General features: G+C 52.1%; 1 protein-coding gene and 1 non-coding gene across 2 annotated transcripts; both read left to right on the top strand.

Moving 5' to 3' along the window:
• Positions 1-1,204: 1,204 nt before the first annotated feature.
• On the top strand, positions 1,205-1,278 carry TRNAI-AAU (transfer RNA isoleucine (anticodon AAU)). Its single transcript has one exon. It is a non-coding gene; the product is annotated as a tRNA-Ile (tRNA).
• Positions 1,279-4,664: 3,386 nt separating this feature from the next.
• ZNF839 (zinc finger protein 839) lies at positions 4,665-21,736 on the top strand. The gene is made up of 8 exons (XM_028099864.2): positions 4,665-4,976; positions 10,424-11,251; positions 13,984-14,217; positions 15,946-16,038; positions 16,728-16,877; positions 19,578-19,715; positions 19,860-19,989; positions 20,725-21,736. Exons 1-8 carry the CDS (start codon positions 4,686-4,688, stop codon positions 21,606-21,608), a joined length of 2,748 nt encoding a protein of 915 aa, XP_027955665.2. The 5' UTR covers positions 4,665-4,685; the 3' UTR covers positions 21,609-21,736.
• Positions 21,737-24,894: the final 3,158 nt, after the last annotated feature.

Genomic DNA, 24,894 nt, shown 5'->3' with positions numbered 1-24,894 from the left:
ACACCTGTGTTTTAACACTGTAGGCTCCATGAGGACGGGACCAGGTCTGTTTTACTCACAGCTGATTCCCCGGGATCAGGGCACTGCCAGGCTTAATGAGCGTGTGTTGACTAAATCTGGTTCAACAGCCTGCCTGGTGGTGGGGTGAGCTACCTAACCTCCTTCCAATAATATCTGTTCTGTTAAGATTCAGCTAGACTGGGCTTCTGCTGTTTGCAACAAGGGACCCTGATGATACGTTCACTGTTTTGCTTTGAGTGGTCAGACCAGAGGGATGGACAGTGTGAAAGCTGGGGCTCCCTTCTCTTACTCCTGGGGCATTTGCCACCACAGCACAGGACGTCAGAGCCTCAGAGGCCAAGAGGCCCCGGGACATACAGATGGGGCAAAAGAGTTTTGTCTTTCCAGCATATATTTTACTCCTTTTTTTTTTTTTACAAACAGACACTATCCCTTTGGAGCGGGTACTGCTCACCCAGCAGCTGTTTTATGATTTATTCAAGGCCTAGTTAACAAGAGAGGGCAAAATGAAGACATTTTCCAGACATTAAAAAAAAGGGGGGGGGCGGTGAGGATGCAATGGCTTACCCACTAAAGGAAACACGGAGGAACTATTTAAAATGACATTTGTAATTGTTTAGGGATATGATAATGCTGGAGTATTATTAAGTACAAAAAGAAAGATAAAAAATTATATTCCTTTTAACGAGGTTGAATTGAATGCCAAATATACATTTTTTAAATACACCTGTGCAGTGAGAAAAGATTGTCAGGAAAGATACCAAGACCCCAGCGGCCGTTGTTTTTGGGCAGTGAGGGAATTCGGTGGTTCTTTTGTTCTTTATCTGGTTTTCTGCATTTTCTAAGCTTTATTTAGCCACACCAAAAGCTCTTGATACACAAAGTTTCCACGCTGGAAGGATTCTCGGAGATAAATAAAAATAGAATTGAGTTGCAACGTTTGAAAATGCTATTCCCGAGCCAAGCCTCCCAGGTATCATTTGCATTCCCCCGTGAGAACCTCCGATTCGTTGTGAGAAGCCACCTCCTTTTCCTTAGAGAGTCTCGGTGTTTTCTTCCGGCCAATACGGATCGCAGCGGGGATGACGACGGCCCCAACAGGAATGGAGCCAGGAGATCCACTGCCGGCCCCGCGTAGGCGCAGAGACCTTGTAGGTCTGACGGCGCTTCCTCGCCACCAAATGGCCGGTTAGCTCAGTTGGTTAGAGCGTGGTGCTAATAACGCCAAGGTCGCGGGTTCGATCCCCGTACGGGCCATGAATGTGACTTTTTTTTCTCCCCGTGCTCTCATTTTTCAATTCATATTACGTCTTTTTTTTTTTTTTTTTTTTTTTAAATAGGCTTTTCGAGGGCTGTGAGCCGCAGACGGGAGAGAGCCGCGGAATCGTTTCAGACTCGGCCCCGAAGTTGGCGCGGGCAGCCAGTGGGGAGAAAGGGCAGGATCCCGCGCGTGTTCATCCCTCCAACTCAGCGCACGCTGTGCACACCTGCAGCTGCCACTGGGGTCTTTTTTTTTTTTTTTTAGGATGCTCTCGGATGCAACCGCCAGTTGCTTCCGAACACAGGGCTTCTGTGGACCCTCGGTGCAATCTCCAGCGTTCATGGAGATCTTAGACTTGGAAATCCAGGCCTGGAATTAATTCATTCCACAATTGCTTAGGGCGCGCCTTCTTACGGCATGCCCTTCCTGATTTGGGGTGGGAAGCAGAACGGTAAAAGAGAAATACAAATCCCGACCCCCGCGGAGACAATGACCCACCAACGACTGCCATGTTTTTAGTGAGGTCTTCTGCTTGTGGAAGCATCTGGAAACCTTCTCTTGCTACTTTCTTGCTTTTCAGAGAGGTCTTAGGCTTCACATTTTTTCCTCTTGGTTCTGCAGTTTGCCGCCGGAAGGCAGCTGATGAATTTCTCACTGGCGGTTCAAGTCTCTGGGTATAGTCTGGCATGTTTAGTTTAACACAAAAGCCAGTTATTTTAGGGTTGATGTCATTTTATATCAGGGTCTAGCAGGAGCTCTAGCCATGTTTGAAAAATATCCAGGGAGAACATCTACTAAATCATTCATTCTTTTCTCAAATATGTGTTAAGCTCTGATGGAATTCAGTAATAGCTCAAGGCCACAGACCAGAGGCGCAAGCCCTTGGCAAGTGCTCAGTGTGTATTAAAAGTGCTCATTAAATGCCAGTGATGGGACCCTTGTTCTTACCAAGAGTTAGTCAGAAGGAGAACCTGGGGCTGCTGACGACGAGTACAGACACTTTGGAAGTCACGCCGTGGCTATATGTGCCAGGCACCTTGTTTGGTCCCGCAGAGGAGGAGCCAGCTTCTAGTGCTGCCCTCAGAGCAGCACGCTGTCCTAAACAAGGCCTAAAGGGGTCCAGAATAAAAATTGTTTTGAGCAGAAGCCATTTGAATTCCTGAAAAGTCTTATCTGCCTAAAAGTAGAGCCTTCCCAAAGAATTCAAAAGAATTCAATTGTCATAAATCCCCTTCCCTGGGAGCAATCAGGAAAGATGGACTCTTGTCACTGGAGAGACGTTGCCATCACACCTACAAGGCATGTCACAAAACTCATATCTCCCATCTATTCTGGTAAGGGTCCATTTATCTTTCCTAAAAGGCATCTGTTTTCCCATAAGTACCTTTCTCTCCTTCCCTTCCCCTACTAAGATAGTATATAGGCCCTGCGTTCTACTTGCCTCTTTGAGTCACATTTTTCTGTGAATTCCCTAGGTACATGAATAAAAATGCATCATTAAATTTTGCCTTTTCTCTTGTTAATCTGTCTTTTGTCACTTTAATTCACAGGCCCCCTAAAGACTGAAACTAAGAGCATAGAGGAAAAGTCCCCCTTCCTCCCTGGACAGGCTCAAAAACATGATGCGATGGGGTACTCCGCTCTAGAGGAGGAGGGCGGTTCTTGGCTTAGGGGTCAGAATTTAAAAAAAAAAAAATAGGAAAGAAGGGATTGAGGAACTGAAACAGATTCCATAAATCTAATCTCCCTTCAGGCCAGTCCTTAGTGAGGCCCCTAATGAATTGTTAGAGCACTGCAGGGAGCTTAGTGAATGCAACACGAGTATTGACTATGATAATGACGATGGCCATGTGGAGGGAAAAATGATCAGAAGGTCTGCCAGAAGCTCCTCGGACATCAGCCTGGCTCCCCAGTCTCCCCCTTTTGTGGGCATCAAGACACTCCTCGGGCGCCTGGGTGGTTCAGTCGTTGGGCGTCTGCCTTCGGCTCGGGTCATGATCCCGGGGTCCTGGAATCGAGTCCTGCATCGGGCTCCCTGCTCAGTGGGAGGCCTGCTTCTCCCTCTCCCACTCCCCTTGCTTGTGTTCCTGCTCTCACTGTCTCTCTCTGTCAAATAAATAAATAAATAAATCTTAAAAAAAAAAAAAGACACTCCTCATTCTACCGTAAATGCCAGTTTCCTCCCCCTCTTCCTGCCTACACTGAATACAGAGGGCAGAACAGCCCTGAAGGCAGGGAAGGGGACTCACCCAGCAGGTACTTAATAACTGTTTGTCAACCCATGGCCCTACCGCCTTCCCTGGGGAGGGGAGACGGGAAAGGAGCCCACATCAGCAGCTGCCAGACTCTGTGGGAAGGATACACAGAGCCAGGAGAGTAAAGAGGAGGGGAGATTGGGAAAGGTTGGGCTGAAGAGGAAGTGATAGAGCTGGGGCGGAGGGCACTGAAATGTGGAGAGGGGTGGGGACCTTCCTTTCCCTCCTTCCTTCCTTCCTTCCCTCCATCCTTTGTATTTATCCATGCATCATTCATTCCCTAACCTTGTGCTCTGGGCGGGGCCCTGTGCTGAGCACTGAGTAAAATATCATCTTGGCCCTTAAGGTGCGTCCAGTCTGGATGAGAGGGTAGACCTGGGAACAATTTGGGGTTGGGTGCACTAGTTAAAAATGCACACTTTGTGGGGGCCCTTGGGTGGCTCAGTCCCTCCAGGCATCAGACTTGATTTCTGCTCAGGTCGTGATCTGGGTGGTGGGATAGAGTCCACTTGGGATTCTCTCTCTCCCGCTCCCTCGGCCCCTACGCTCCTTAAAAAAATGCACACTTTGGGGGCACCTGGCCAGTTGGTGGAGCACGTGACTCTTGATCTCAGAGTCCTGAGTTCAAGTCCCACGTTGGGCATGGAGCCTACTTAAAAAAAAATAAAAAAAACTCATTATATATATACAAATTTTTTTTTAATAAAAAAGCACACTTAGGGTCCCCTGCCAGAACTATTTATCAGAAGGCCTTAAGGTAGGACCAGACAGGATCTTTCGGTGGCTCTAATGCACATGACCTTGAGAACTTTTGGATAGTGTTATGCTAGGCTAAGGGGCTCTGGAACTCCGGAGACCTTCGTCTGGGAGACCCTGGATAGCTCCTGGAAGAGTGATGTTTGGAAAGTTAAATACATCTGTGACGAGTGAGAGGAAACTAAAGCTCATTCCGACTTCAGCGAAAAGGCGATGGGGCAGGGCCAACGCAGACTTCGCCCACGACCTGCTCGCCCAGGTGCGGTCGCCTTCCGAGGTGTCTTGGCCTGCGGGGCACTCGTAGTCCCCACCCGCCCCACCCCTTCCCAGGTGACGCACATTTGAGCCGCCGTCTCTCGGTGGCGCGGGTTCGAGTCCCGGTGGCGGCTGCCATGGCGGACGCGGAGCCGGAGGCTGAGGACGGCAGCGAGGATGGCGGTGGCGGCGCCCGGGCCCCCCCCGGCCAGAGCGGCACCGCCGCGCGCGTGGCCCCGCTGGGCCCCGAGCAGCTGCGGCAGGTCCTGGAGCAGGTGACGAAGGCGCAGCCGCCCGCCGAGCCGCCGCCGCCGCCCTTCGTGCTGCAGGACGCGGCGCGGCGGCTGCGGGACGCGGCGCAGCAGGCCGCCTTGCAGCAGGGCCCCGGCGCCGAGCCCCCGCGCCCGCCGCGCCTGCTGCCGCCCCAGGTGAGGCGCCGGGAGGGACGTGGGGAAACAGGCCCGGAGGGGGCCGAGGCCTTGCGGCGGGCGGACCGGGGCCCGCGTCCCGGCACCCCCTCTTCGGCCGCGGAGCTGGCGGGCAGGAGAGGCGGCGTCCGCCCCGCCTGTCACCGCTCCTGCGTTTGCAGCTCCTCCAGCGCACCTCGTGGGCGCCCCTGCCTGGGACCCCGCCCGCTTTCGCCGCGCGGCTCGGGGCGCCTCGGTGCCGCCGGGCTCCTCTCCCAGGCCTTTGTCATTCGTCCCGCGTTTGCGGAGCCCTCGCTGTGTTCCAAGCACTGCCCTAGGTGCCGCAGGTGCAGCCTTGAACAGGCAGTGAGGGACCTGAGGGAGGTTCTGGGAGTGACAAGGGGGCTGCTTTAGAATGAGTAGTCCTTCGGCCTGACCCTGGAGCGGAGACCTGAATGCATTAAACGGAACCAGCCTGCAGAGCTTTTCCCGTGGAAGGTGCAGCGAGTGCCAAGGCAGGGACTTGGGACAGAGTTAGGCACACTATCCTAGTTGGATGCAGGACTTACCAGCCTGGGTGGTAGTGCCTGGATTTGGAACCCCAGTGCCCAGCACAGAGCCTGACATACACTTAATGAAGGAAATACATGAAAGCACTCAGTATACTACAAAATACCATTTCTCAGAGTCATTATTTCACGGGTCACACAGCTCTTGGCTGCTAGGGAAGTTGGAACTAGAGCGTGGTCTTCCAAGCCCAGAGGGTCCCCTATAGCTCCTGAAGCCAGAGGTCCTTCACATCATCTGTAAAGCCACATCCCCTTTCAGAGCTGGGGTTGCAAATGACACTGACACTTCTCCCCCCAGAGTTGCCGGAGAGATGCTTCTTCTTAGAATAAATAGATGGAGAATAGAATCAACAGTGTTCGTTGTTGTCGTTGTTATTAGCAGTCTTCGTTTTTGTTTTTTTCAGGGAGTGATTTTGGCTGCTTAGAGTTGTACCCAGTTGGTGATCAAGACTGGAGAGGTGTCTTGCTAATGTTGGAGAAGACAGTTGCGATTCTGCCCAAACTGTTTCCTAGAGGTGTGACCCTGAGTAACCCAACCTCTCTGGGCTTTGGTTCCTTTATTCGCAAGAGGGATGGCTCGTTGGATGAGCCTTCTAGCTCATACGCTGCGAAGAAGCAAATGTCGCCTGCATATGTGGCACAAGCAAGTCTGGAGGAGGAGGGTGGTGGTGGCCACTGTCTGCAGAGCCTCTGCCCCATGCCTGGCACCGTGCCAGTCCGCTTCTCAGCAGGCTCATGAAAGTGTTTGTATCAGCATTCTCCAGATGAGGAACAAGCTCAGGGAGGTTGAGTGACTTTGCTCAGGGCTCCCCAGGTGTGGCTGCACTCCAGCACCTGTTGAATGGGACCCCAGCTTTTTGGGTTTGGTATGGCAACTTAAAGAGTCTAAAAATGACATTTTCCCTAAAATGCAAGCACACTTAATCAGAATGAAGCAGCATGATTGTATCCTGTAGCTAATCTGATTGGGATGGCATAAATTCTCCCTGGCTTCGCAATAGTGTAATTTTGCTGTCTAGTCAGCTGATACCCTTTGAGCCCCAGCTGTGCCAGGGAAGCCACGAAAGCAAACCAGATATGTACCTTGCACCCAAGGAGGTTATGATCTAACCAATGAGGTAAAACATGCCTCAGGTAACTTCTAAGCAAGGTCAGACAACTAGAGATGGAGAACTGGATCTAAAGAGATAAAGGGGAAGTTATTTCTGGCTGAAGGGATCAGAAATTACTTTGTCGAAGGATGAGTCCCAGTTGAAAATATGGAACGGGACAGGTAGTGGTGGGGGTAGGGTGGAATGTGCATTTAGAGAACCCAGGCCTTGTGGTTCTCTGTATGTGTGTGTGTGTGGGGGGGGGTCAGAAGGCACAGAGCAAGTGAATGCGCTCCCGTGGGTCAGATTTTGGCTCATGTCCCTCCCCATCCTCCCTGTTCCCGTACCATAGAAACATTCCCAGTTCCTTCCAACATGCCTCGCCCTTTTTCATGCACCTCTGCATTCACACATGTTTTCCTTACACCTAGTCTACCCGTTCCACCTGGCCAAAATTCTCTTCAGCCTTCTTAGGTCCCCTCCCCTGGGAAGCCAGTCCCTCCCCCACCCCACCCACAAGGCCGCCTCTCTTACTGCACCTGTCTGCACTGTGGTGTCATTGTGTCCTTAGGGAGCCTAGTCAGCCTTCCGAATCATCAATGGAGCTTTTGAAAGTACAGATTTCGGGGCAGGAGATCCTGATTCAGCAGGTCTGCAGGTGACTGAGGCATGGCGGGGGAAGCCACCCACCTCCTCAAGGGTGAGGCTAGGATGTGGCTTATGTTTTCTGTGTTTGTTTGTTTGTTTCAGTTGAGGTATAGTTGACATACAATGTCATATTAGTTTCAGGTGTACAACAGCGATTCCACAAGTTTGTACGTTATTCAGGGCTTACCCCAAGTGTAGTCACTGTCACCGTACAACGTCAACGTATTACAGTATTATTGACCATATTCCCTGTGTTGTCCTTTTCACCTCCATGACTTATTTTATAACTGCAGGTGTGTATCTCTTAATTCCCTTTACCTGTGTCACCCTCCTCCTCACCCACATTAGCTTATGTGTAAGTATTGGTACACAGAGATACTTAGTAACAGTTTGCTGAGTAAAATGAATATATAACAAAGTATCAAGTATAACATCCACAAGGTAAACTGGTCTGGAGCTCGTTTAAAAATTAGACCAGTTTAGGGCGCCTGGGTGGCTCGGTTGGTTGAGCGGCTGCCTTCGGCTCGGGTCATGATCCTGGAGTCCTGGGATCGGGTCCCGCGCTGGGCTCCCTGCTCAGCGGGGAGTCCGCCTCTCCCTCTGACCGACTCTTCCCTCTCGTGCTCTCTGTCTCTCATTCTCTCTCTCAAATGAATAAATAAAATCTTAAAAAAAAATAAAAATTAGACCAGTTTTGCCATCGAGGTACCCTTAAAACAGTAGGATTTGGAGGTGTGTGTATTGGCATTATCTGGTGATATCCCAAGAGGTTAGACATTCTAAATGGTCATAATGTGAAACAGCTGTGATTATTAAAAGATCATTGTCATTCCATTCACAAGTACCCCAGGACTGGCCCTCGTGGGCCCCTGGCTCCAGCTCTGTACGTGGCCTCATAAACTAGTACATTGAATCATCTCTGCTGTTTGTGGTAGATATATCACACGGAGACAGACAGGCGGACTCCAGCTTGATTTCTTTTTTAAAGATTTTTATTTATTTCACAGAGAGAGACACAGCGAGAGAGGGAACACAAGCAGAGGGAGTGGGAGAGGGAGAAGCAGGCTTCCCGCCGAGCAGGGAGCCCAATGCGGGGCTCGATCCCAGGATCTTGGGATCGTGACCTGAGCCGAAGGCAGCCGCTTAACCGACTGAGCCACCCAGGCACCCCTCCAGCCTGATTTCAGCGAGAGGTGTCGCTCTGCCCTGTGTGACTTTTTTATTGATCCTCCACACGGTATAGGGTCGAGTCCAAACAGAGCCGTTGATGGCCCCAAATCAGCAGTTCTCAACCAGGGGGCGACTTTCCCCTAGGGAGGCGTTTGGCAGGGGACATTTTTGTCCCAAGTTGGGGGCTGCCACTGGCATCTAGTGGGTAGAGGCAAGGATGCTGTCAGCATCCTCCAGTGCACAGGACGGCTGCTGCAACACAGAATTAGTGGTCTGAAATGTCCGTTGTGCCAAGGTTCGGGAAGCCTGTTCCGGGTGATGAGGTCGGACAAAGATGCTGATTACTTCTGCACTGTGAGGTCCTGAGTCATGTCCGTTTTGCTGCCTCTCCCCCGAACCCATGACCATTACATCTCTAACACCTCTACCACTGTCTCTGGCACACGGTCACTGCTCAGTAACGACCTGTGGAACATTGTTGACGGCAGCCCTCCCGTCTGGTGGGCGCTTTGCTGTCACAGACCGTGCTGTCGTGTACCTCCTAGACCTACATTTTTGTGCCTATGTTTCTTATGGAATCCAAGAAGCGGAGTTGCTGTGTCAAAAAGCGTGTGCATTAAAAATTTTTTTAAGATTTATTTATTTATTTTAGAGAGAGCACACAAGTGGGAGGAGGGGCAGAGGGAGAGGGGGAGAGACTCTGAAGCAGACCGCCCACTGAGCGTGGGGCCCAGTGAGCTCGATGCCATAACGCTGAGATCACAACCGGAGCTGAAATGAAGTGTCGGATGCTCAACTGACTGAGCCACCCTGGCTCCCCTAAGATTTTGCTAGATGTTAAAAAGTTGTTGAAGGTAAGCACCCCACTCCTAGGTATGTGTCCTGGAGGAACTCACACATAGGCGCACACGTCCATGAAGGTTCTGAGCACACCATAGGAGCACAGGGTTGGAGACACTTGTCCGTCAACAGGAGAGTGTTTTCTTACTGCAGAGTAAATGAGAGCTGTACACCTTGATATGGATGAATTTCACAAGCCGGATAGGGAGTAAAAAACCTGAAGAAGCCCCACTAAGTTGCAGGAGATGATATTCACTTACATGAAGTTGAAAAACATGACAAAACTGAACTGCGTATTTTTAGGGATATCTACATATGTAATATAAAAAATGCATGAGAGGGGTGCCTGGGTGGCTCGGTTGAATCTGTCTCTTGATTTCAGCGCAGGTCACGATCTCGGGGTTGTGGGATCGAGCCCCGTGTCGGGCTCCATGCTCAGCGGGGAATCTGCTCGAGATTCTCCCTCTCGTCTCCCCCTGCCCCTCCCCACTGGGTATGCTCGCTCTCTCCCTCTTGCTCTCTCAAATAAATAAATCTTCCAAAAAATGCATGAGAACGATCAATAAACTTTCAGTCTAGGGCGAAGAAGGAAGAGAGCGCGCAGATTGGGAGGATAGAAGAGAGCTTAGAAGGGTAATGTTGCGTGCCTTGAGGCAGGTGGTAGGAACCTGTGTGGCATTGCTCCTTATGGTGTTTTTTTTTGTTTCTAGAATTTCATTTTTTCAAGAAAATGAGCCTATTTATTGAATTGAATCCAATTTAGAGTACTAGGAACTTCAAGTAAATACAAATGTGGTAAAACTGTAAAGAAGGATATTTCTTATTGGGTCATGAAGTCAATTTAGTGGATTAAGATTAGTATTTTTTCAAAAATGATATGGAATAGATACTCGCAGAAGGCATTTATGTAGAAATGGTAAGTAATTTCGTGGAACTTTAATTTATGTATGCAGATGTTTCTGCGTGCTCATATGGATGTGATGTAAAGGTCTGGTATGAAACACCTTTGTAAGCAGTACGGATCCATTAAATAGACTTTTATAGGTAAAATGTATTTTATAACTTAGAAACAATTTCAATAATATTTAAGATGAGAGCAGAATTGTAGAAATGCTGATGAGCCTAATGCTTTTCTCTTTCTGTATTTAAGCAACTGGAAGCCATATGTGTCAAGGTAACATCTGGAGAAATGAAAGGTCAGCAAAGGCCAGTGCCCCCACTGGCCACCATCCAGCCCAAGCCAGCCAGGCTGAGCCAGCTGCCCGCGAGGCCTTCCAGGGTGATGGGGTTCCGGGTGCAGCCCGTGCTGAGCACCGGGCCCCAGCCGCGCTTCCTGAGCAGCTCATCCCCCATTCAGGTGTTTGTGCAGAGGCCCCTGCCCGCCCTCCAGCCTCTGGCTCCAAATGGACAGGGTGCCCCGCCGGTCCCCTTGTCCGCTTCTCACCCACCAGCAGCAACATCTGTGTCATCCAGTTCAGCAAATTTATTTATTTCCAGCTTGCACACAAAACACACTGAGAAACTAAAAAAGTCCTTAAAAGTGAAAACACGTTCTGGACGGATATCTCGACCTCCCAAGTATAAAGCTAAAGATTATAAATTCATAAAAACGGAGGATTTGGCTGACGGTCACTTGTCAGATTCTGACGATTACTCAGAACTGAGTGTGGAAGAAGATGAAGAACAGAGGGAAAAGCAGGTGCTCTTTGACTTGTCCAGCTGCTCCCTGAGGCCCAAGAGTTTTAAGTGTCAGACGTGTGAAAAATCCTACATTGGGAAGGGGGGCCTGGCCAGGCATCTTAAACTGAATCCAGGCCACGGCCAGCTGGAGCCTGAAGAGTTGCTGTCTGAGAAAGCCAACGGGAGCGCGACTCGAGGCTGCGCGGAGGGCAGGACCGCTAGCCTGACGTCACCGGGGCCGTCCACACCAGCCCTTCTACGTGAGCACGGGGCCCAGTCTCCACGGGCTGGCCTGCAGGTAATGTTTCTGTGTGCTGACTGTGGCCTTCTTCCTGCCCACCCTGAAGCGAACCTCTGTGGTATCTGACGGGGGTTCGGGGGAAGGCTCGCGTAGAGCCAAGATGACCAGAACAGGGCATCTGACACTCCCCCGCTGTTGTCCGCACTGCTGCCAACAAGCAAGGACAGGTGGGTCCTGTGTGTGGTGTGTGTCGTAGGGTTCTCTGAGCGTGTTGGATGGGAAGAGGGTTGCTAATTCTTTAGATTTGGTGGGTAAAACTAATCGCAGAGCACTCTTGGCTGATGCTGACATAACAGCGGGCCTTGGGAAAGGTCTGAGTTGGGCGCAACGGCCCACAAGGGCGCTTCCTGGAGGGTGAGCAGTAACACGCTGCTTTCGCGTTTTGTCCCTTCAGAAACTCACAATCAGACAAGGCAGACAGAAGCCACCCTGAGTTGCATCACCACATCAGAATTTACTGACAGCAATTTCACATTCCTAAATGTGTGGTGTGCATTTGTGTGCCGTGTACAAGAGGTCAGTTATTCACGAAATGCAGACAAGGGGCGCCTGGGTGGCTCAGTCGTTAAGCGTCTGCCTTCGGCTCAGGTCATGGTCCCAGGGTCCTGGGATCGAGCCCCGCATCGGGCTCCCTGCTCCGCGGGAAGCCTGCTTCTCCCTCTCTCACTCCCCCTGCTTGTGTTCCCTCTCTCACTGTCTCTCTCTGTCAAATAAATAAAATCATTAAAAAAAAAAAAGAAAAAAAAAGAAATGCAGACGAGACGGATCCCTTTAACAAGGCCTCTGTGGTCACCCTCACCCGCGTCGCTAGAACCTCCCTTCCTTCTTTTCCTTCGACTTGTGTTGGCTGTTATTTCTCTCTGCTTGCGGCTAGGCGATTATATTTGCAGTTTCTGAAATGTTAGAGAAACCAGCGTTGGATCGATGTGGCTAGTCAGTGGGAGTTTGTGATTTCAGTGACCTGGATGATGTTGGAAATGAGTGCCTGTCTGCTCTGGCCGCCTCATTCCCTGTTGTGGGGCAGGGGTTCCTGAAGGAGGGGTGAGGCTGGTGGCCGCTCCGGCTTGTGGATCAGCTCCTTGGGGCCTGAGCAGGTACAGTGTGGGCCCAGGACATCCTTCCTGAGATCTAGTGGTAGAACTAGGGGACAGCCCTGTGTTAGGATTCAAAAGTACTACCTCCCCCTGTCGCATTAGTTTCAATCACAGTACTGTTTATTCCTGCCGCCTTTGGGCAGGAGTGTTTTCAATCTTCTAGGACTCTGCCAGGTGAGAATTAGACTTAGGTGTTTTGACTTCAAAGCCCACCCTCGAGGCTGCCTCGTTGGGGGAGGTTCTGCACCTCTCGTGGCTGGTAAAACCCCAACTTTTGAGAAACCTCTCTACTTCAGTTGAGGTAGGACCAGGGTGACATGTAGTTTATCATCCAAAGCAGGATATTCAGAGAAGGGGGCACTATTAATAATCCCAAGGGACAACAGCTGTGCCCAGGACTGTCTCAGGATGACCAGGCTAGCCGGCACTTCTGATTTCCTTCATAATGAAATCCTAGGGGCACCTGGGTGGCTCAGTCAGTTAAGCGTCTGACTCTTGGTTTCAGCTCAGGTCATGATCTCAGGGTCGTAGGATCAAGCCCCGCGTCAGGCTCTGTGCTCAGCGGGGAGTCTGTCTGTCCCTCTCTCTCTGCTCCTCCCCCTGCTGTGCGCTCTCTCTATCTCTAGAACAAATTAAAAAAAAAAAAAGTAATGAAATCCTACACCACAGCAGAAGCAATTTGTAGATACTTGACTTCCTGAATACGGGCCCTTGGCCTTGGGCGTGGTGGCTGTCCGGATTGCCTGTGAGGGGTGCCTCCAGCTGCTGGGGTGGGGAGGGACATGAAGGCGTGTGTCGCTCCTGTCCTTTCCCAGGAGCAGACTCATGGCACCTAAAGCCACAGACAGACCTGGCATTCCTCCTGGAGCTCCACTGTAATGAAGATTTAGAGGGGGAATTCTGTAAGAGTTCAGAGGACACACTTGGGGCTAGCTGCCATGTGAAGTGTGTTCCTTGTATTCATTTAACGTTCCATCAGTCCTGGGAGATGGAGGTGGATTACTCCTGTTTTCAGAGGGGGAGTGGGTGCGGAATGAGGAAATAGCTGGACGGTGTCAGACCCAGGACTCTTCAAAAGCTGTGCAAATCCATGAAGACGGAGAGTAGATTCACAGCTCCTGGGGCCTGGGGGCAGGGAAGAATGAATGATGCCAATGGGTATAGGGGTCCTTCGGGGGTGGGGTGGGGACAAATATGTTTTGGGATTAGTGGTGATGGTTACCCGACCTTCTCGGTGTACGAAAATCTACTGAACTGTATATTTTCAAAGTATGAAGTTTATAGTGTTTGAAATACATCCAATAAGAAATGATTTTTTAAAGCCATGGGTAATTTCAGTTTAATTTGTAAGATGCTAGTGATGTCAGAGAAGTTCCTTGTTTCATTTTGGGCAACACCCAGGGTCATGATTTGTCAGCCGGGCCTCACTGGCTCACTAATACTCACTGGATGTCTTAAAGGGGAACTTCGTTGGGAAAGTTAAAGTTGATTACAGTTAATGCATCTTGATAATGCAAAGAAGAAATAATTTGGCAAGTTCCTTGCGCTTGACTCGACATTTTTTTGCCCTGAGATCATCACCGTGGCGTATAAAACTTTATTTTATTTTCGTTTTGGGTGCGTGACGCTATCTAGAATAGCCAGTCTCTAGAAGTTGAAGAGGCCTTGGTATCCGAACTAGAAAACGGAAGTTATTCAGCCCTTTTGGGATCAGAGGGACACCCAGGCCCTAGAAGGAGTGACTCGTCCACAGCCCCGGCGGAGGCCAGCACAGCCGTCCTGGGGCGGAGCGGAGCGGCTCACCCGCCTGGGGGTGCCCGTGCGGCAGGCGCGCAGAGCCCTTCGAGGGCTAGAGCCAGGCTCAAGGAGGTGCGTGGCTCTGAGACCCTGTTCTTGAAACCTGTGTCTTTGGCGTGATGTGTGACAATTCACTACTAGGTTTCTGAAATAAAAGTCAAATACCCAGATCAACTAAGCAGTTCACCTGAAATGTGATTGGTTGAAGTGTGTAATGAATTCAGGGATAGTATTATCTGAAGTAATTCCGAGCTTTCCTTGTCTGAAACGACAAGAGAGCTTTAGGTATAGCAGGAGCTGCTTGCCTTTTAAGTTGTGGAATGATTATAACCCATGTTTTCTTAGAAGCAGTTTAGAAAACAACAGAAATGGTTCCTATTTTTCTGTGAAAAGTTTTAAGGCAGAGAAACATGTTTCAGGTTTTGAACCCTGGAATCTCCATCCCAGTCCGTTGAGAGTAGACTTAGTGAATTTAATGGGGTTGATTTAGAAAAGCAGAACCCTAAATTCATCCACATTGCCTTTGGCTAGGATGATGGTAATGACCAGGTGAGTATCTTAAGGAAAAGAAGTGACACACAGCTGATCTTCAAGTTTTAAAAAAATTTGATAAATGAATTTAAATGTGTAAATTAAATTAAAAAAGAAAAGAAGTGAAGGGTAGCAGAGAGAGTTAGAGGTAGCGAGTTAGTGAGACAGTGGGCATCAGGGTGCCCATCAGGGAACCGGGGCCTCCAGACTCACCCACAAGGGGAAACGAGAGGTTTTCAGAGAGGAAGTGGGTTTCCTAGAAAACTTTGTGAGCTTGCATGCTCTAGCGGGAAATTAAAACCCTGGCGAATTTGCTTTTCTCTCACTGGGCTGGTTAATTAATCCTGGATGACTAACTTTTTCGAGTGGGGAATAAGGTAGTCCTTGACTCGATTCATCCATTAACATTCAAAATGCCACCATCTACTGAGCGCCCTCTGCGTGCCAACTCAGCCACCCTAACCCAGCCTCCGTGCTGAGTTCCAGGTTTCCTTCATCATCTCTGCTTAATAGATGAGGAACCTGACAGGTTCGCGAGCTCCCGAGCCCCTAACACTTCCTGTCTCTGAGGCTGCTCCCTTCCCTCCCACGCCATTGCCTCCCCCAGTGCCCCCCCCTCCATCCTCCTGGTGTCCCAGCCACCTGCCCTCTGTGGACACCCGCGTACTGCCGGTTCGCCCTACTCACATCTCCTGAGCCCCCGAGCTCTGATTCCAGACGTCCCCACCTGGGCATCCTGTAAACCACCCCACCCCTAACTTGTCCAGGGTCTGCCTGGGCTCGAGCTGGGAACCCACAGTCATTCCCGACTCCCCTGCCCCTTCCCTGACTCCTCCCCTTAACCCGAGGACCTTGCCGTCCCCGCATCTCTCCCTCCCCACGCCCCCACCGAGCCACCCCTGCATTCACCTGGGTCCTCGTCTTCCCCGGCCTGTCCTTTGGCGGTGGTCTCCAGACTGCAGGCTGCCCGGGACTTGCTTGTTTTTTTGTGTCCCCGGAAAGTAGGGAACACATTTCCGGCCCCAGGGCCTGGAACGCACTACCTGCTCAGTGCTGTCACAGGGGAGTCAGACTTTGAATCCAGAGTTGATCATAGACTTCGTCAGTGGATAGACAAGTGAGATATTTAATACGCAGGATGTTTCTAGTTGGGAGTTGCTTCATCACTGAGATTTGGGGGAACTTTTATGTTCTTTGTTGCACCAACTTGTTGGCTCCTGGGAGATTCTTTCAGGGCTTTCAAAGCTGTCAAATGCTTTCTTCCGGTAGTTTCTGCACCAGTGTGACCGAGACGCTCTAGTGGAGTTGGCGCTGCCTCAGCTGGCTCAGGTTGTGACCGTGTACGAGTTTCTGCTGATGAAGGTGAGTCGTCTTAGCGATTCTAAATGATGGAGGGCTGATTTGAAGTTACTTAGAAAGACATCCTTCACATTTATTTTAGAAAAGCCAGGTTGTCTGGAATCATTTCCCTCCCCCAGGACAGAGCCGAAGCGAGCCTGCTGTCCACCCCCCCACAACCCCCAGGACACCTGGCCTCAGGGCCTGTGCCTCCTCTGCCTCTTGTAACGTGGTGTGCGAGGCAAGAAAGTGGTGGCGGCCAACCATGGCCAGCCCAGGGCCCTTGCCTTTCTCCCTGCCCTCGTCGGCCTGGTGACGAGGCTCTCCGTCCTGGGGAGCCTGCCCTGACTATGCAGGAGGCACCAGCAGAGCTGCCCAGAGGAGTGAGGCGCTCCTCCCGCCTGCAGGCCCGTCCCCAGGGCCTCTCTGGTCCCTTCCTGCCCCCCCACCACGCCTCCTTGGGCACTCTGACTCACAGCCCCCCTGGTGCCGTCCCCCGGGAGGTGTGCTCTCTGGCCCGTCCTGGTGTTGCTGCTGAGCACAGTGCTGGGCACCCACGGGCTCTGACCGGGGCGTGACCGGGGAGTGGAGGAACTGACGGGCCGCCGACAGCTTGAGGAGCTTGTATCCTTCCCTCCTCGAAGCTTCTTTCTGTAGTTGCCATTTCATTGCCTCTGGTTTAAACCTCTCTTGTCATCTTTATCTTCACGAAGGTTGAAACAGGTCATCTAGCAAAACCTTTGTTCCCAGCTGTGTATAAGGAATTTGAAGAGTTGCATAAAATGGTTAAGAAAATGTGTCAAGATTACCTCAGTGGTTCTGGTCTGTGTTCCCAGGAGCCTCTGGAAATAAGCAACAATAAGGTAACAGTCTCACATAGGAAAAAGTTCTGCTTTTACATTTGCCAAAAGAGGGATATCCATTTAAAGAGAAGAATGTTTTTATTTTTATTTTTTAAAGTAATCTCTATCTAGAACCGTGGGGCTTGAACTCACGACCCCAAGATCAGGAGTCGCACGCTCCACCTACTGAGCCGGCCAGGCACCCCAGAGGAACATGTTTTTGGTAGTGACATCTTCATAGTCAAACTTCTTTTCAGCTCGCTTTTTCCCGTCACGTGACATTTTAACTATAAAAGCAAATGGCGCTTGTTTGGGGAAACTCAGGAATGCACAGAGGTTGACAGCAACTGAAAGCACCATTGTCTTCTCTCTCACTGCTGACGTCAGGGAACAGCACAGTTGGTAGGGTGTGTGTGTGAGGGTGACCGGGGTCACAGACACGGACTGGGGGGGTTCTCACAGAATCCTCATTTCCCTGTCATCGTCAGCATCCAGTTGCCTCTGGCTATATTGGGTTTTGGATAAAAGTAAGTTCTGATGCGGTCTTTCTTGTTTTGGATGAAACCTTTGCTGGGCACAGTGTGCCCTGTGTGGTCTCCTCATTCAGGGGTCCCCGCCGGGCAGGCCCCCTCGCCCCCAGCCCTCAGCCCCACCTTGAAATGGAGCGCCGAGTGATGCCATGGCTTTAAACGTGCCTGTTTACTCGTACAACTGTAGCTGGCACGCCGGGGTCCCAAACACACCAGGCTCGGCCACTCACCGCTGAGAAAATCCACAGGCAGAGAGGTGAGTGGTGGGGACACAAGAAAGGAGTTTATTTCAGCGAGCCCGACACTGGGAGGACCACGGACTAGCGTCTCAAAGACCGTCTCCCAAGTGCTGAAGATCCTTCCAGGTTTATGTAAGGAGGATGTTGGGCGAAGGTGGGTGGGTATGTGCAGGGGCAGCGAAGGTCCAGTCTCATTGTCCTGGGCTCGGTCCTGAGGGGTCTTGCTGGCTCGGGGCAGTCCTTGTTGCTTGGGGTGGGGGGGTGGTTTCGGTTCCCCTCACGGGAGGCCTTGCCCTCAGGGTTTTTTCTGCCTGAGCCAAGAGCTGGAAAGAAGAACCCAAGTAGCAAGTTTGAGGTCAAGAGTGGGGCAGCCACTGTCCTGGTTCACAACCATAAGGAATACTTGGGCCATGTTGCCTTTAACTGCTGTTTGAGGGTCTACTAACCTGGTGATGGGTCTGCCCGCCTGCTCCTAGCCTTAGCGTCACGGAGGGTACGTTACTTCCGTAGCAAGCAGTCTTGAACCACACTGTAACAGTCCATGGGTTTTGGGGGTTTTGGCTTTTGGGGGGGGTTTTGGTCATTAGTTTTATACAAATTCAATATTTAATATTACCTAATAAACTTTTGTGTTTTATCTTCTTGAATTACATGTTACAGAAATATAATGGGTTTTTTTCTTTTTTTTTTAAGACTTCATTTATTTATTTGAGAAAGAGAGAGGGAAAGGGAGAAGCAGGCTCTCTGCTGAGCAGAGAGCCCGATGTGGGGCTCGATGCCAGGACCCTGAGATCATGACTTGAGCTGAACGCAGACGCTCAACCTACTGAGCCACCCCAGCGCCCATAATGGGTTTTTTCTAAGCTGCATACAGATGGCTTTGTGGGCAGGAATCACTTACATGTTTTTTTTTGTTTTGTTTTTTGTTTTTAAATATTTATTTGTTTTAGAGCGAGAGTGCATGGGGAGGGGGGTGGGGCAGGGGGAGAGGAGAGAGAGAATCCCAAGCGGACTCTGTGCGGCCCAGCTCAGGGCTCGATACTATGACCCAGAGACCATGACCTGAGCCAAAATCAAGAGTCGGACACTCAACTGACTGAGCCACCCAGGTGCCCCAACTTACATGTTTTTTTAGACTGTGAGCTCAACAGGTGTGGGCATCATCCTGTCACAAGGCGGACTGGACACACAACGCTGTGCACACCCATGGGGACCCATCTTTGCAGGCAGTTGAGGCTGAGCCCCAGCCTCCTAGGAGCACAGACAGTGGCTCAGCTTGCAGGGGACACAGGCAGGTTGGGAGGCGCTGAACCTGAGGGGCTGTCTTCTACCCTGACCTTGATCTGCTGCCCCTCCTTCCCTGCCCCTTTCCCTCCTGCTCTGCGGTGTTCCCTTCCTGTGTCCACGCACAGGTGACAGGTGTCACTTGTCACCTTTATCTGGTCTTCACAAATCCACCCCCACCCCCCCGCCCGGGCAGCTGCAGTCCCCCTCACAGGATCGGGAAGTTCCCCTCGGCCAGGAGCAGAGAAGCCGGGGCCCAGCTCGGCTCTCAGGCCCCCACATCCTCACCCTCTGCACTGCTTGGAAGGGAAGACCTTGTTCTGGAATGGGCAGGAAGGTACCAGTGAGCATTCAGAACGGGAGGAATCATGGGCGAGACCTCACTCTGGTGTCTGACTGATGCTGAAGAGAGCGTATTTAAAAAACTTTTTGGTGTGTGCTTCTACGTCGTGCTAACACAGAACCTTGGATAAGACCTTTGCTGGGCACAGTGTGCCCAGGTCTGTAAGGACTCACTTTCTCCTGAGCTGTTCCGTTGAACTTCGCGTGCATCTTCGTGTCTGGCAGTGTTTAGGGGGCCCCTCGCCACGCGGCGGGGCTTCCCAGGCGCACTTGGTCCTGTAAGTCCGGTGTTGATGTGCTGTCCCCCTGTGCGCCCTTCCCCCCAGGTGGCCGAGTCTTTGGGAATCACAGAATTCCTGAGGAAAGCAGAGGCACACCCAGAGTGCGGCCCAGCCGAGCGCACCAGCGGGCGGCCGGGCCGGGCCGAGCTGGACGAAGCCAGCCAGCAGAAGCGGGGAAACGAGGTGGGGCACGCGTCGAAGGGGGTGCCGGGTGACCCGCTGAGCCCCCGTGCTTTGACTTCAGCCCACAACGCTGTTCTCCAGAAAGGAGAAGCGCGAGCTTGCTGCTTCCTCCTAGTCTTAGCTGATTGGGTCTCCTCTTCCCAGACTGCAGAGGAGGGCCTGGCCTGGGTGAAGAGGACCAGAAGAGACGCCCCACCCCGGGACACCCCTGAGCCTTCTGCCGACCGCGGAGGCCCGCAGAAGCCTGCCCCCTGCGCCCCAGCCGCCAGTGAGGGTAAACGCGCTTCGTGGTGTGCGCCCCGCGGTCAGAGGCCTGCTTTCCACTGGCGGCTGCCCCTGGGGCCAGATCTAAGAGAACCTGGTTTCTCGAGAGTTTTATCCCAACCTGCCCATGTTCTGTCGTTGCCTCTGGTTCCCTGTGAGTCTTGAGGTCAGGGAGGCTTTCTCGAATCCCTTACCAAAATGAAGAGCCACCGCATGCTGGGTGAGTGGATCGCTTTCAGGAGGGTCCCGAGGACACACCACACCTGTGGCTTGGCTTTCCTGAGACTTGGCTCCAAGTGCAGTTGGGATTTGACATTGGAAACAAGACCCACTCTGGTTTTTATTCTGCTCTAGCCAGCCTATCAACTAGACACTGAGTATATGGCGTACCAAGAGTAATTACACCACTTTCCCAAACCGCTTGATCCTAAGGTCTCCAATTGAAAGAGACATTCTCCATTTTAGAACTTAGAATTCTGCGGAAGGGGAGGGCAGATTTATCCAGTGGGAGCAGGGAGAACCCTGGCCCGTTTGGTACTCAGCTGCCCTCACCTAACGAATCCATGCCGCCTCTTGCAGCTTCCTCCATACTTGGAAGCTGCCAATCCTAAGGAGCAAGGAGAGTTTAGGTTTCCATTTGTTTTGCCAGAAAATTCATTTGGACTGGCTTGTTTGGGATGGAGAGTGCAGTGAACAGGCCGTACCACCGTACACGTATGCTTACCTGTGTCTCTGAACTGTTTAGGTTGTGCCCGTCATGTAAGTGGGAACACCGCTCACCACTCTGAAGAAAGCCACACGATGCCGGTTTCTGAGAGTGACAGAAGCGTGTTGCATGCAGGCCAGCAGCTTAAAGCACTTGCTGACTTAGAGGCCAGGAGTGGGTCTGTAGCTCCTGCTTTCTCGTATCAGCATGTCAGTGGGCCGAGCCTTTGTCCTCAGTCAGGAGAGCCCGGGACGCGGACGCAGGGACAGGTGGCAGCATTCCCTGAGGAGAATGTTCTGGAACGCTCTGTAGCCTGGAACTCGGGGGACAACCGGAGGAGCCGGGCTCTCTGCAGCACCTTGACGTCCACTGGAGGAGAGGACTCCCTGCCGCCTTCTGGGTCTGGAAACCTCGAGATGCAGGACTCCCAGCAGAAAGGCCAGCAGACCAGCCCCAGCCACATCCCGCTTACAGAGGATGCAGGCCCTCGGCTGGTGAGGGTTTTGTCCGTGGACACGGTGCCGGCTGACTGCGCGCACAGGACCGTGCGGGAGCTGGGGCCTCAGCTGGGCCAGGCGGGGTCGCTGTCCACTGATGGGGGTCAGGGAAGCTGTGTGGGGGACTCGGACGCCTTCCCCAGCGGGCCCGAGGCCCATGCTGACCCGCGAGGACTGGCGAGTATTGTTGCTGTTGGTGAAGCCGTGGCTTTTGAAATTACCAACGGGTGCCACGAGTTGTCGTCTCAGGGACAAGAACCGCTATTTATTCAGACCTCCGATGGGCTGATCTTGCCCCATCCGGGTTCCCTAGTGCCTGGGGACGGGGACCTCGTCCTGGTGGCTGGTGAGGAGGGGTCCACCGTGCACACAGGACCCCGGGAAGGGGCTCCCCAGGAAAGTACAGAGGCAGAGGCCGCACAGTGAAGTCAGACTGCGGTCCCGGACACGTGGGTATTTTAGCCAGAGAAGGTCTATTGGAAGTCATGTATATTTTTTTATTGTGAATACTGACACAAACGAACGTCTTATTTATAAAGGATAACGTCTTTCTACTTGACTGTCTCCCTTCTTCTCCCGTGTCTTGCTTGCTTTCGTACTGATGGCCGAGCCGCCGCCCGGCACTGGATTTGGCTGAGGAGCTAGTCCTTAGAGGCCCCTGACGACCGCCACGGTCAAATCCACCACACTCTTCCTTGTCGGCCCTGCTCCCCCAAAACTGTGTCCCCTTACCTCCTGGGTGACCTGCTGCTTTTCCACCATATCTGGGTTTAGGAAGTAAATAACCAAGTGGACCGCCCTGGGCAGCACTGGGAAGTAGGAAAGAAAGTCGTACCTGCTCGCATGTCATGTCGTGGATGCGGGAAGCGGGACCCACGAGGGCTGCGGCAGGGTGCCGCTGAGCGCAGAGCCCCGGTCCTCCGGTGCCTCCCCTGCAGAGCTGCCTGTTGGTGTCTCTTCTCTGTTGAGCGTTCTCCTCGGCTTTGTTACGGGGAGGGACAGGGAAGGTCCTTGGTCCCCCTCTCCCCCCACTTGCAGAGGCTGTGAGGAGAGACCCCCGAGCAGGCAGTGCTGGGGATTGCGGCTGCACCCCACCCACGCGCCATGCTCCTTCCGGGGCCTGCTGTGGAGGAGCGGGCTGTAGGCTCAGGGCCATTTTCCTGTCCTCTCCCTTGACCTCAAAGCCGGATCCACAGAACAGAAGGACAGTGTTGTAGGACGCAGCGGCTAGCAGTGAGCCAGCCAGTTGCCCACGAGAGTCGGGCTCACAGGCGAGACAGTGGTACCTGCTGTGGATTTGGGGACACTTCTCAGGAGCCTAGAGTGAGTCCCGTCCTGGGGTCGTGGAGGGAGGACGGAGTCTCCTGCCTGAGGATCGTTCATGACCCTTGTCAGGCAACTCACGCAACAAACCGAGTCACGTCTGGACCCCTGGTCCGTGGTCTGGACCCAGGCCCTGTGAAATAACGAATTTATTTTCTATTTAGAGGACATTCCTGAACACCCCAACACACCTTAGTTTCACCATGGTGGGTGTGCTACTCTAAACGGATGGTGCATTTAGTGGAGTAAAAGACCCCCTCGCTCCACGGAGCAGGAGGTTCTGGCGGTGCACCCGTGAGTTTGACCTGTGCTCGTGGAGGGACGGCAGCCGCCAGGACTGACGGACAGGCCTCTGCTCTGGGCGCCTGTGCTGTACCGGCCAGGGCAGCGTTCAAGGGTCCCCTGATCCCCAGATTTATAGCATGGCTTCTACCCCGTGGTGCTGCACTAGCAGACACCTTACTACGTAGAAAGCAAAGGAAAATTTCCTTTTCTCGTGAAGGATTTTCCTTTGTATACATAGTCCTTCTAATTTGAGATACTCAGATTAGGGGCAGGAGTGAAGAGGCATCAGAGCACCGATCTGGGGACACATACCACCCAAGGGACTCCCACGGGGTGGCTGGGGCAGACCCCAGTGAGGACGTGTGTTTTCAGCGTTTGTTACCTTACCTGGCATCAAGTTCAACTACTGTCATTACTAAATGCAATGAAAGAAATTCCTTTATTTTCTGTGTTCTCTGGAAAGCACTAGGGCCCTGCAGCTGCGGCCCTCCCCCCCCCGCCCCCCGGTCAGGCGCATCCACGTTGGCCTCCCCAGTGGTCACGGGAGTGGGGAGAGCTGAACTGGAAGAGAGGCCGAGAGGGAGCCAGTCTTTAACGTCCTCTGAGGCCTACATTTTTTAAAGAATAACGTCTATTTTCATCTAGGGAATAATAAGCACATAATAACTTCGAAATGCCAAAAGCTACCGGAAGGCCTGTGCCAAGCACGGGCAGCCCAGCCTCAGCCCTCGGCCCCTCGGCCAAGGTGAGCACTTTCTCCTTTTTGGTGATTTACCTCCATGTGTTCAAGTTATGTCTCTCTCACAGCTTTCTTGATTTATTCGTGCTTGATGGCATCGTGAGACACGGGACACAGCTCGCACACCTCCCCACTGTCCCCGCGGGTGTCCCTCTATCACAGGATGGTATTCAGTCAGGATTTAATGCTCACGGTGAAGTGTAAATACTGCTCGTGTGTTGTGATGACACGACTTCCCGGAAGCTTTGCTTTTTCCTAGAGAACTGCCCTGGGTTTTTTCATTCGCTTAGTGGCTTGCTTCCTTTTCTGCCATTTGTTTTTTATTTTTAACAAGATTGTATGTGCATATAGTTTAAAGTGTCAGTTCTCTGAGACGTATTTTTTTTTTTAAGATTTTATTTATTTATTTGAGAGAGAATGAGAGATAGAGAGCACGAGAGGGAAGAGGGTCAGAGAGAGAAGCAGACTCCCCGCTGAGCAGGGAGCCCGATGTGGGACTCGATCCGGGGACTCCAGGATCATGACCTGAGCCGAAGGCAGTCGCTCAACCAACTGAGCCACCCAGGTGCCCGAGACGTATTTTTTAAAAGAGAAAGCAGCCCCTCCCCTTCCTCTTCTGTTGATTTGATGCTCGTCCCTGTGGCGCCATGATGGCCACCGCCGTGTGAGCTAAGGCCTCCATCACACCACATAATTACATCGTCTTCCTCCATCCTCTTCCTGCGGTAACCACCTCCGGGTCTCGTAGCTGTCTCTCCGGCGTTTTCAGTCTACGTCACTACACAACAGGCTAATGCTGTCACTTCTTGATGTTCTAGGTTTAGGCATTACCGGCTGGCTCACGGCAGCTCACGCACCCATGCTGTCCCCCACTGCCACCACCCGTGTGCACTTGCCAACCTTCCCCTTGGTAGGATGTCAGCTGGCTGCTTCAACAGAGGTAGCGGGGACAAGCGACCGGAACACGCTGGCGTTTTCTCTCTCTCTCGTCTTAGTCCCTGCGGGCTGCTCTAAAGGAGTACCACAGACTGGGAATCTCATAGACAGCAGGAGCTTATTGCTCACGGCTCTGGAGGCTGGAGGTTGGAGATCATGGCGCCAGCATGGTGCGGTGAGAGCTCTCTTTCTGTGTCTTAGCTGGAGACCTCCCGCTCTGTCCTCACATGGTGGACGGGGCTGTGGAGCTCTCTGGAGCCTGCACCCTCATGGCCTGAGCACCTTCCAAAGGCCTCACCCTATTACTTACCATCTCCTCCAGGGGTTAGGATTTCAACATATGATTCTGGCGGGGACATATTGAGACAACAGCACCTCCCAAGTGAAAACGTGAGCCGAAGGCACTAGGGAACTTGAGTGGCCTTGCTC

This window comes from Eumetopias jubatus, unplaced genomic scaffold (assembly GCF_037043125.1).
Source record: "Eumetopias jubatus isolate StellerSeaLion01/CBP00866 unplaced genomic scaffold, mEumJub1_p1.0 scaffold_7, whole genome shotgun sequence".
NCBI lineage: Eukaryota > Metazoa > Chordata > Mammalia > Carnivora > Otariidae > Eumetopias > Eumetopias jubatus.
This window is presented reverse-complemented; position numbering and strand designations above follow the sequence as displayed.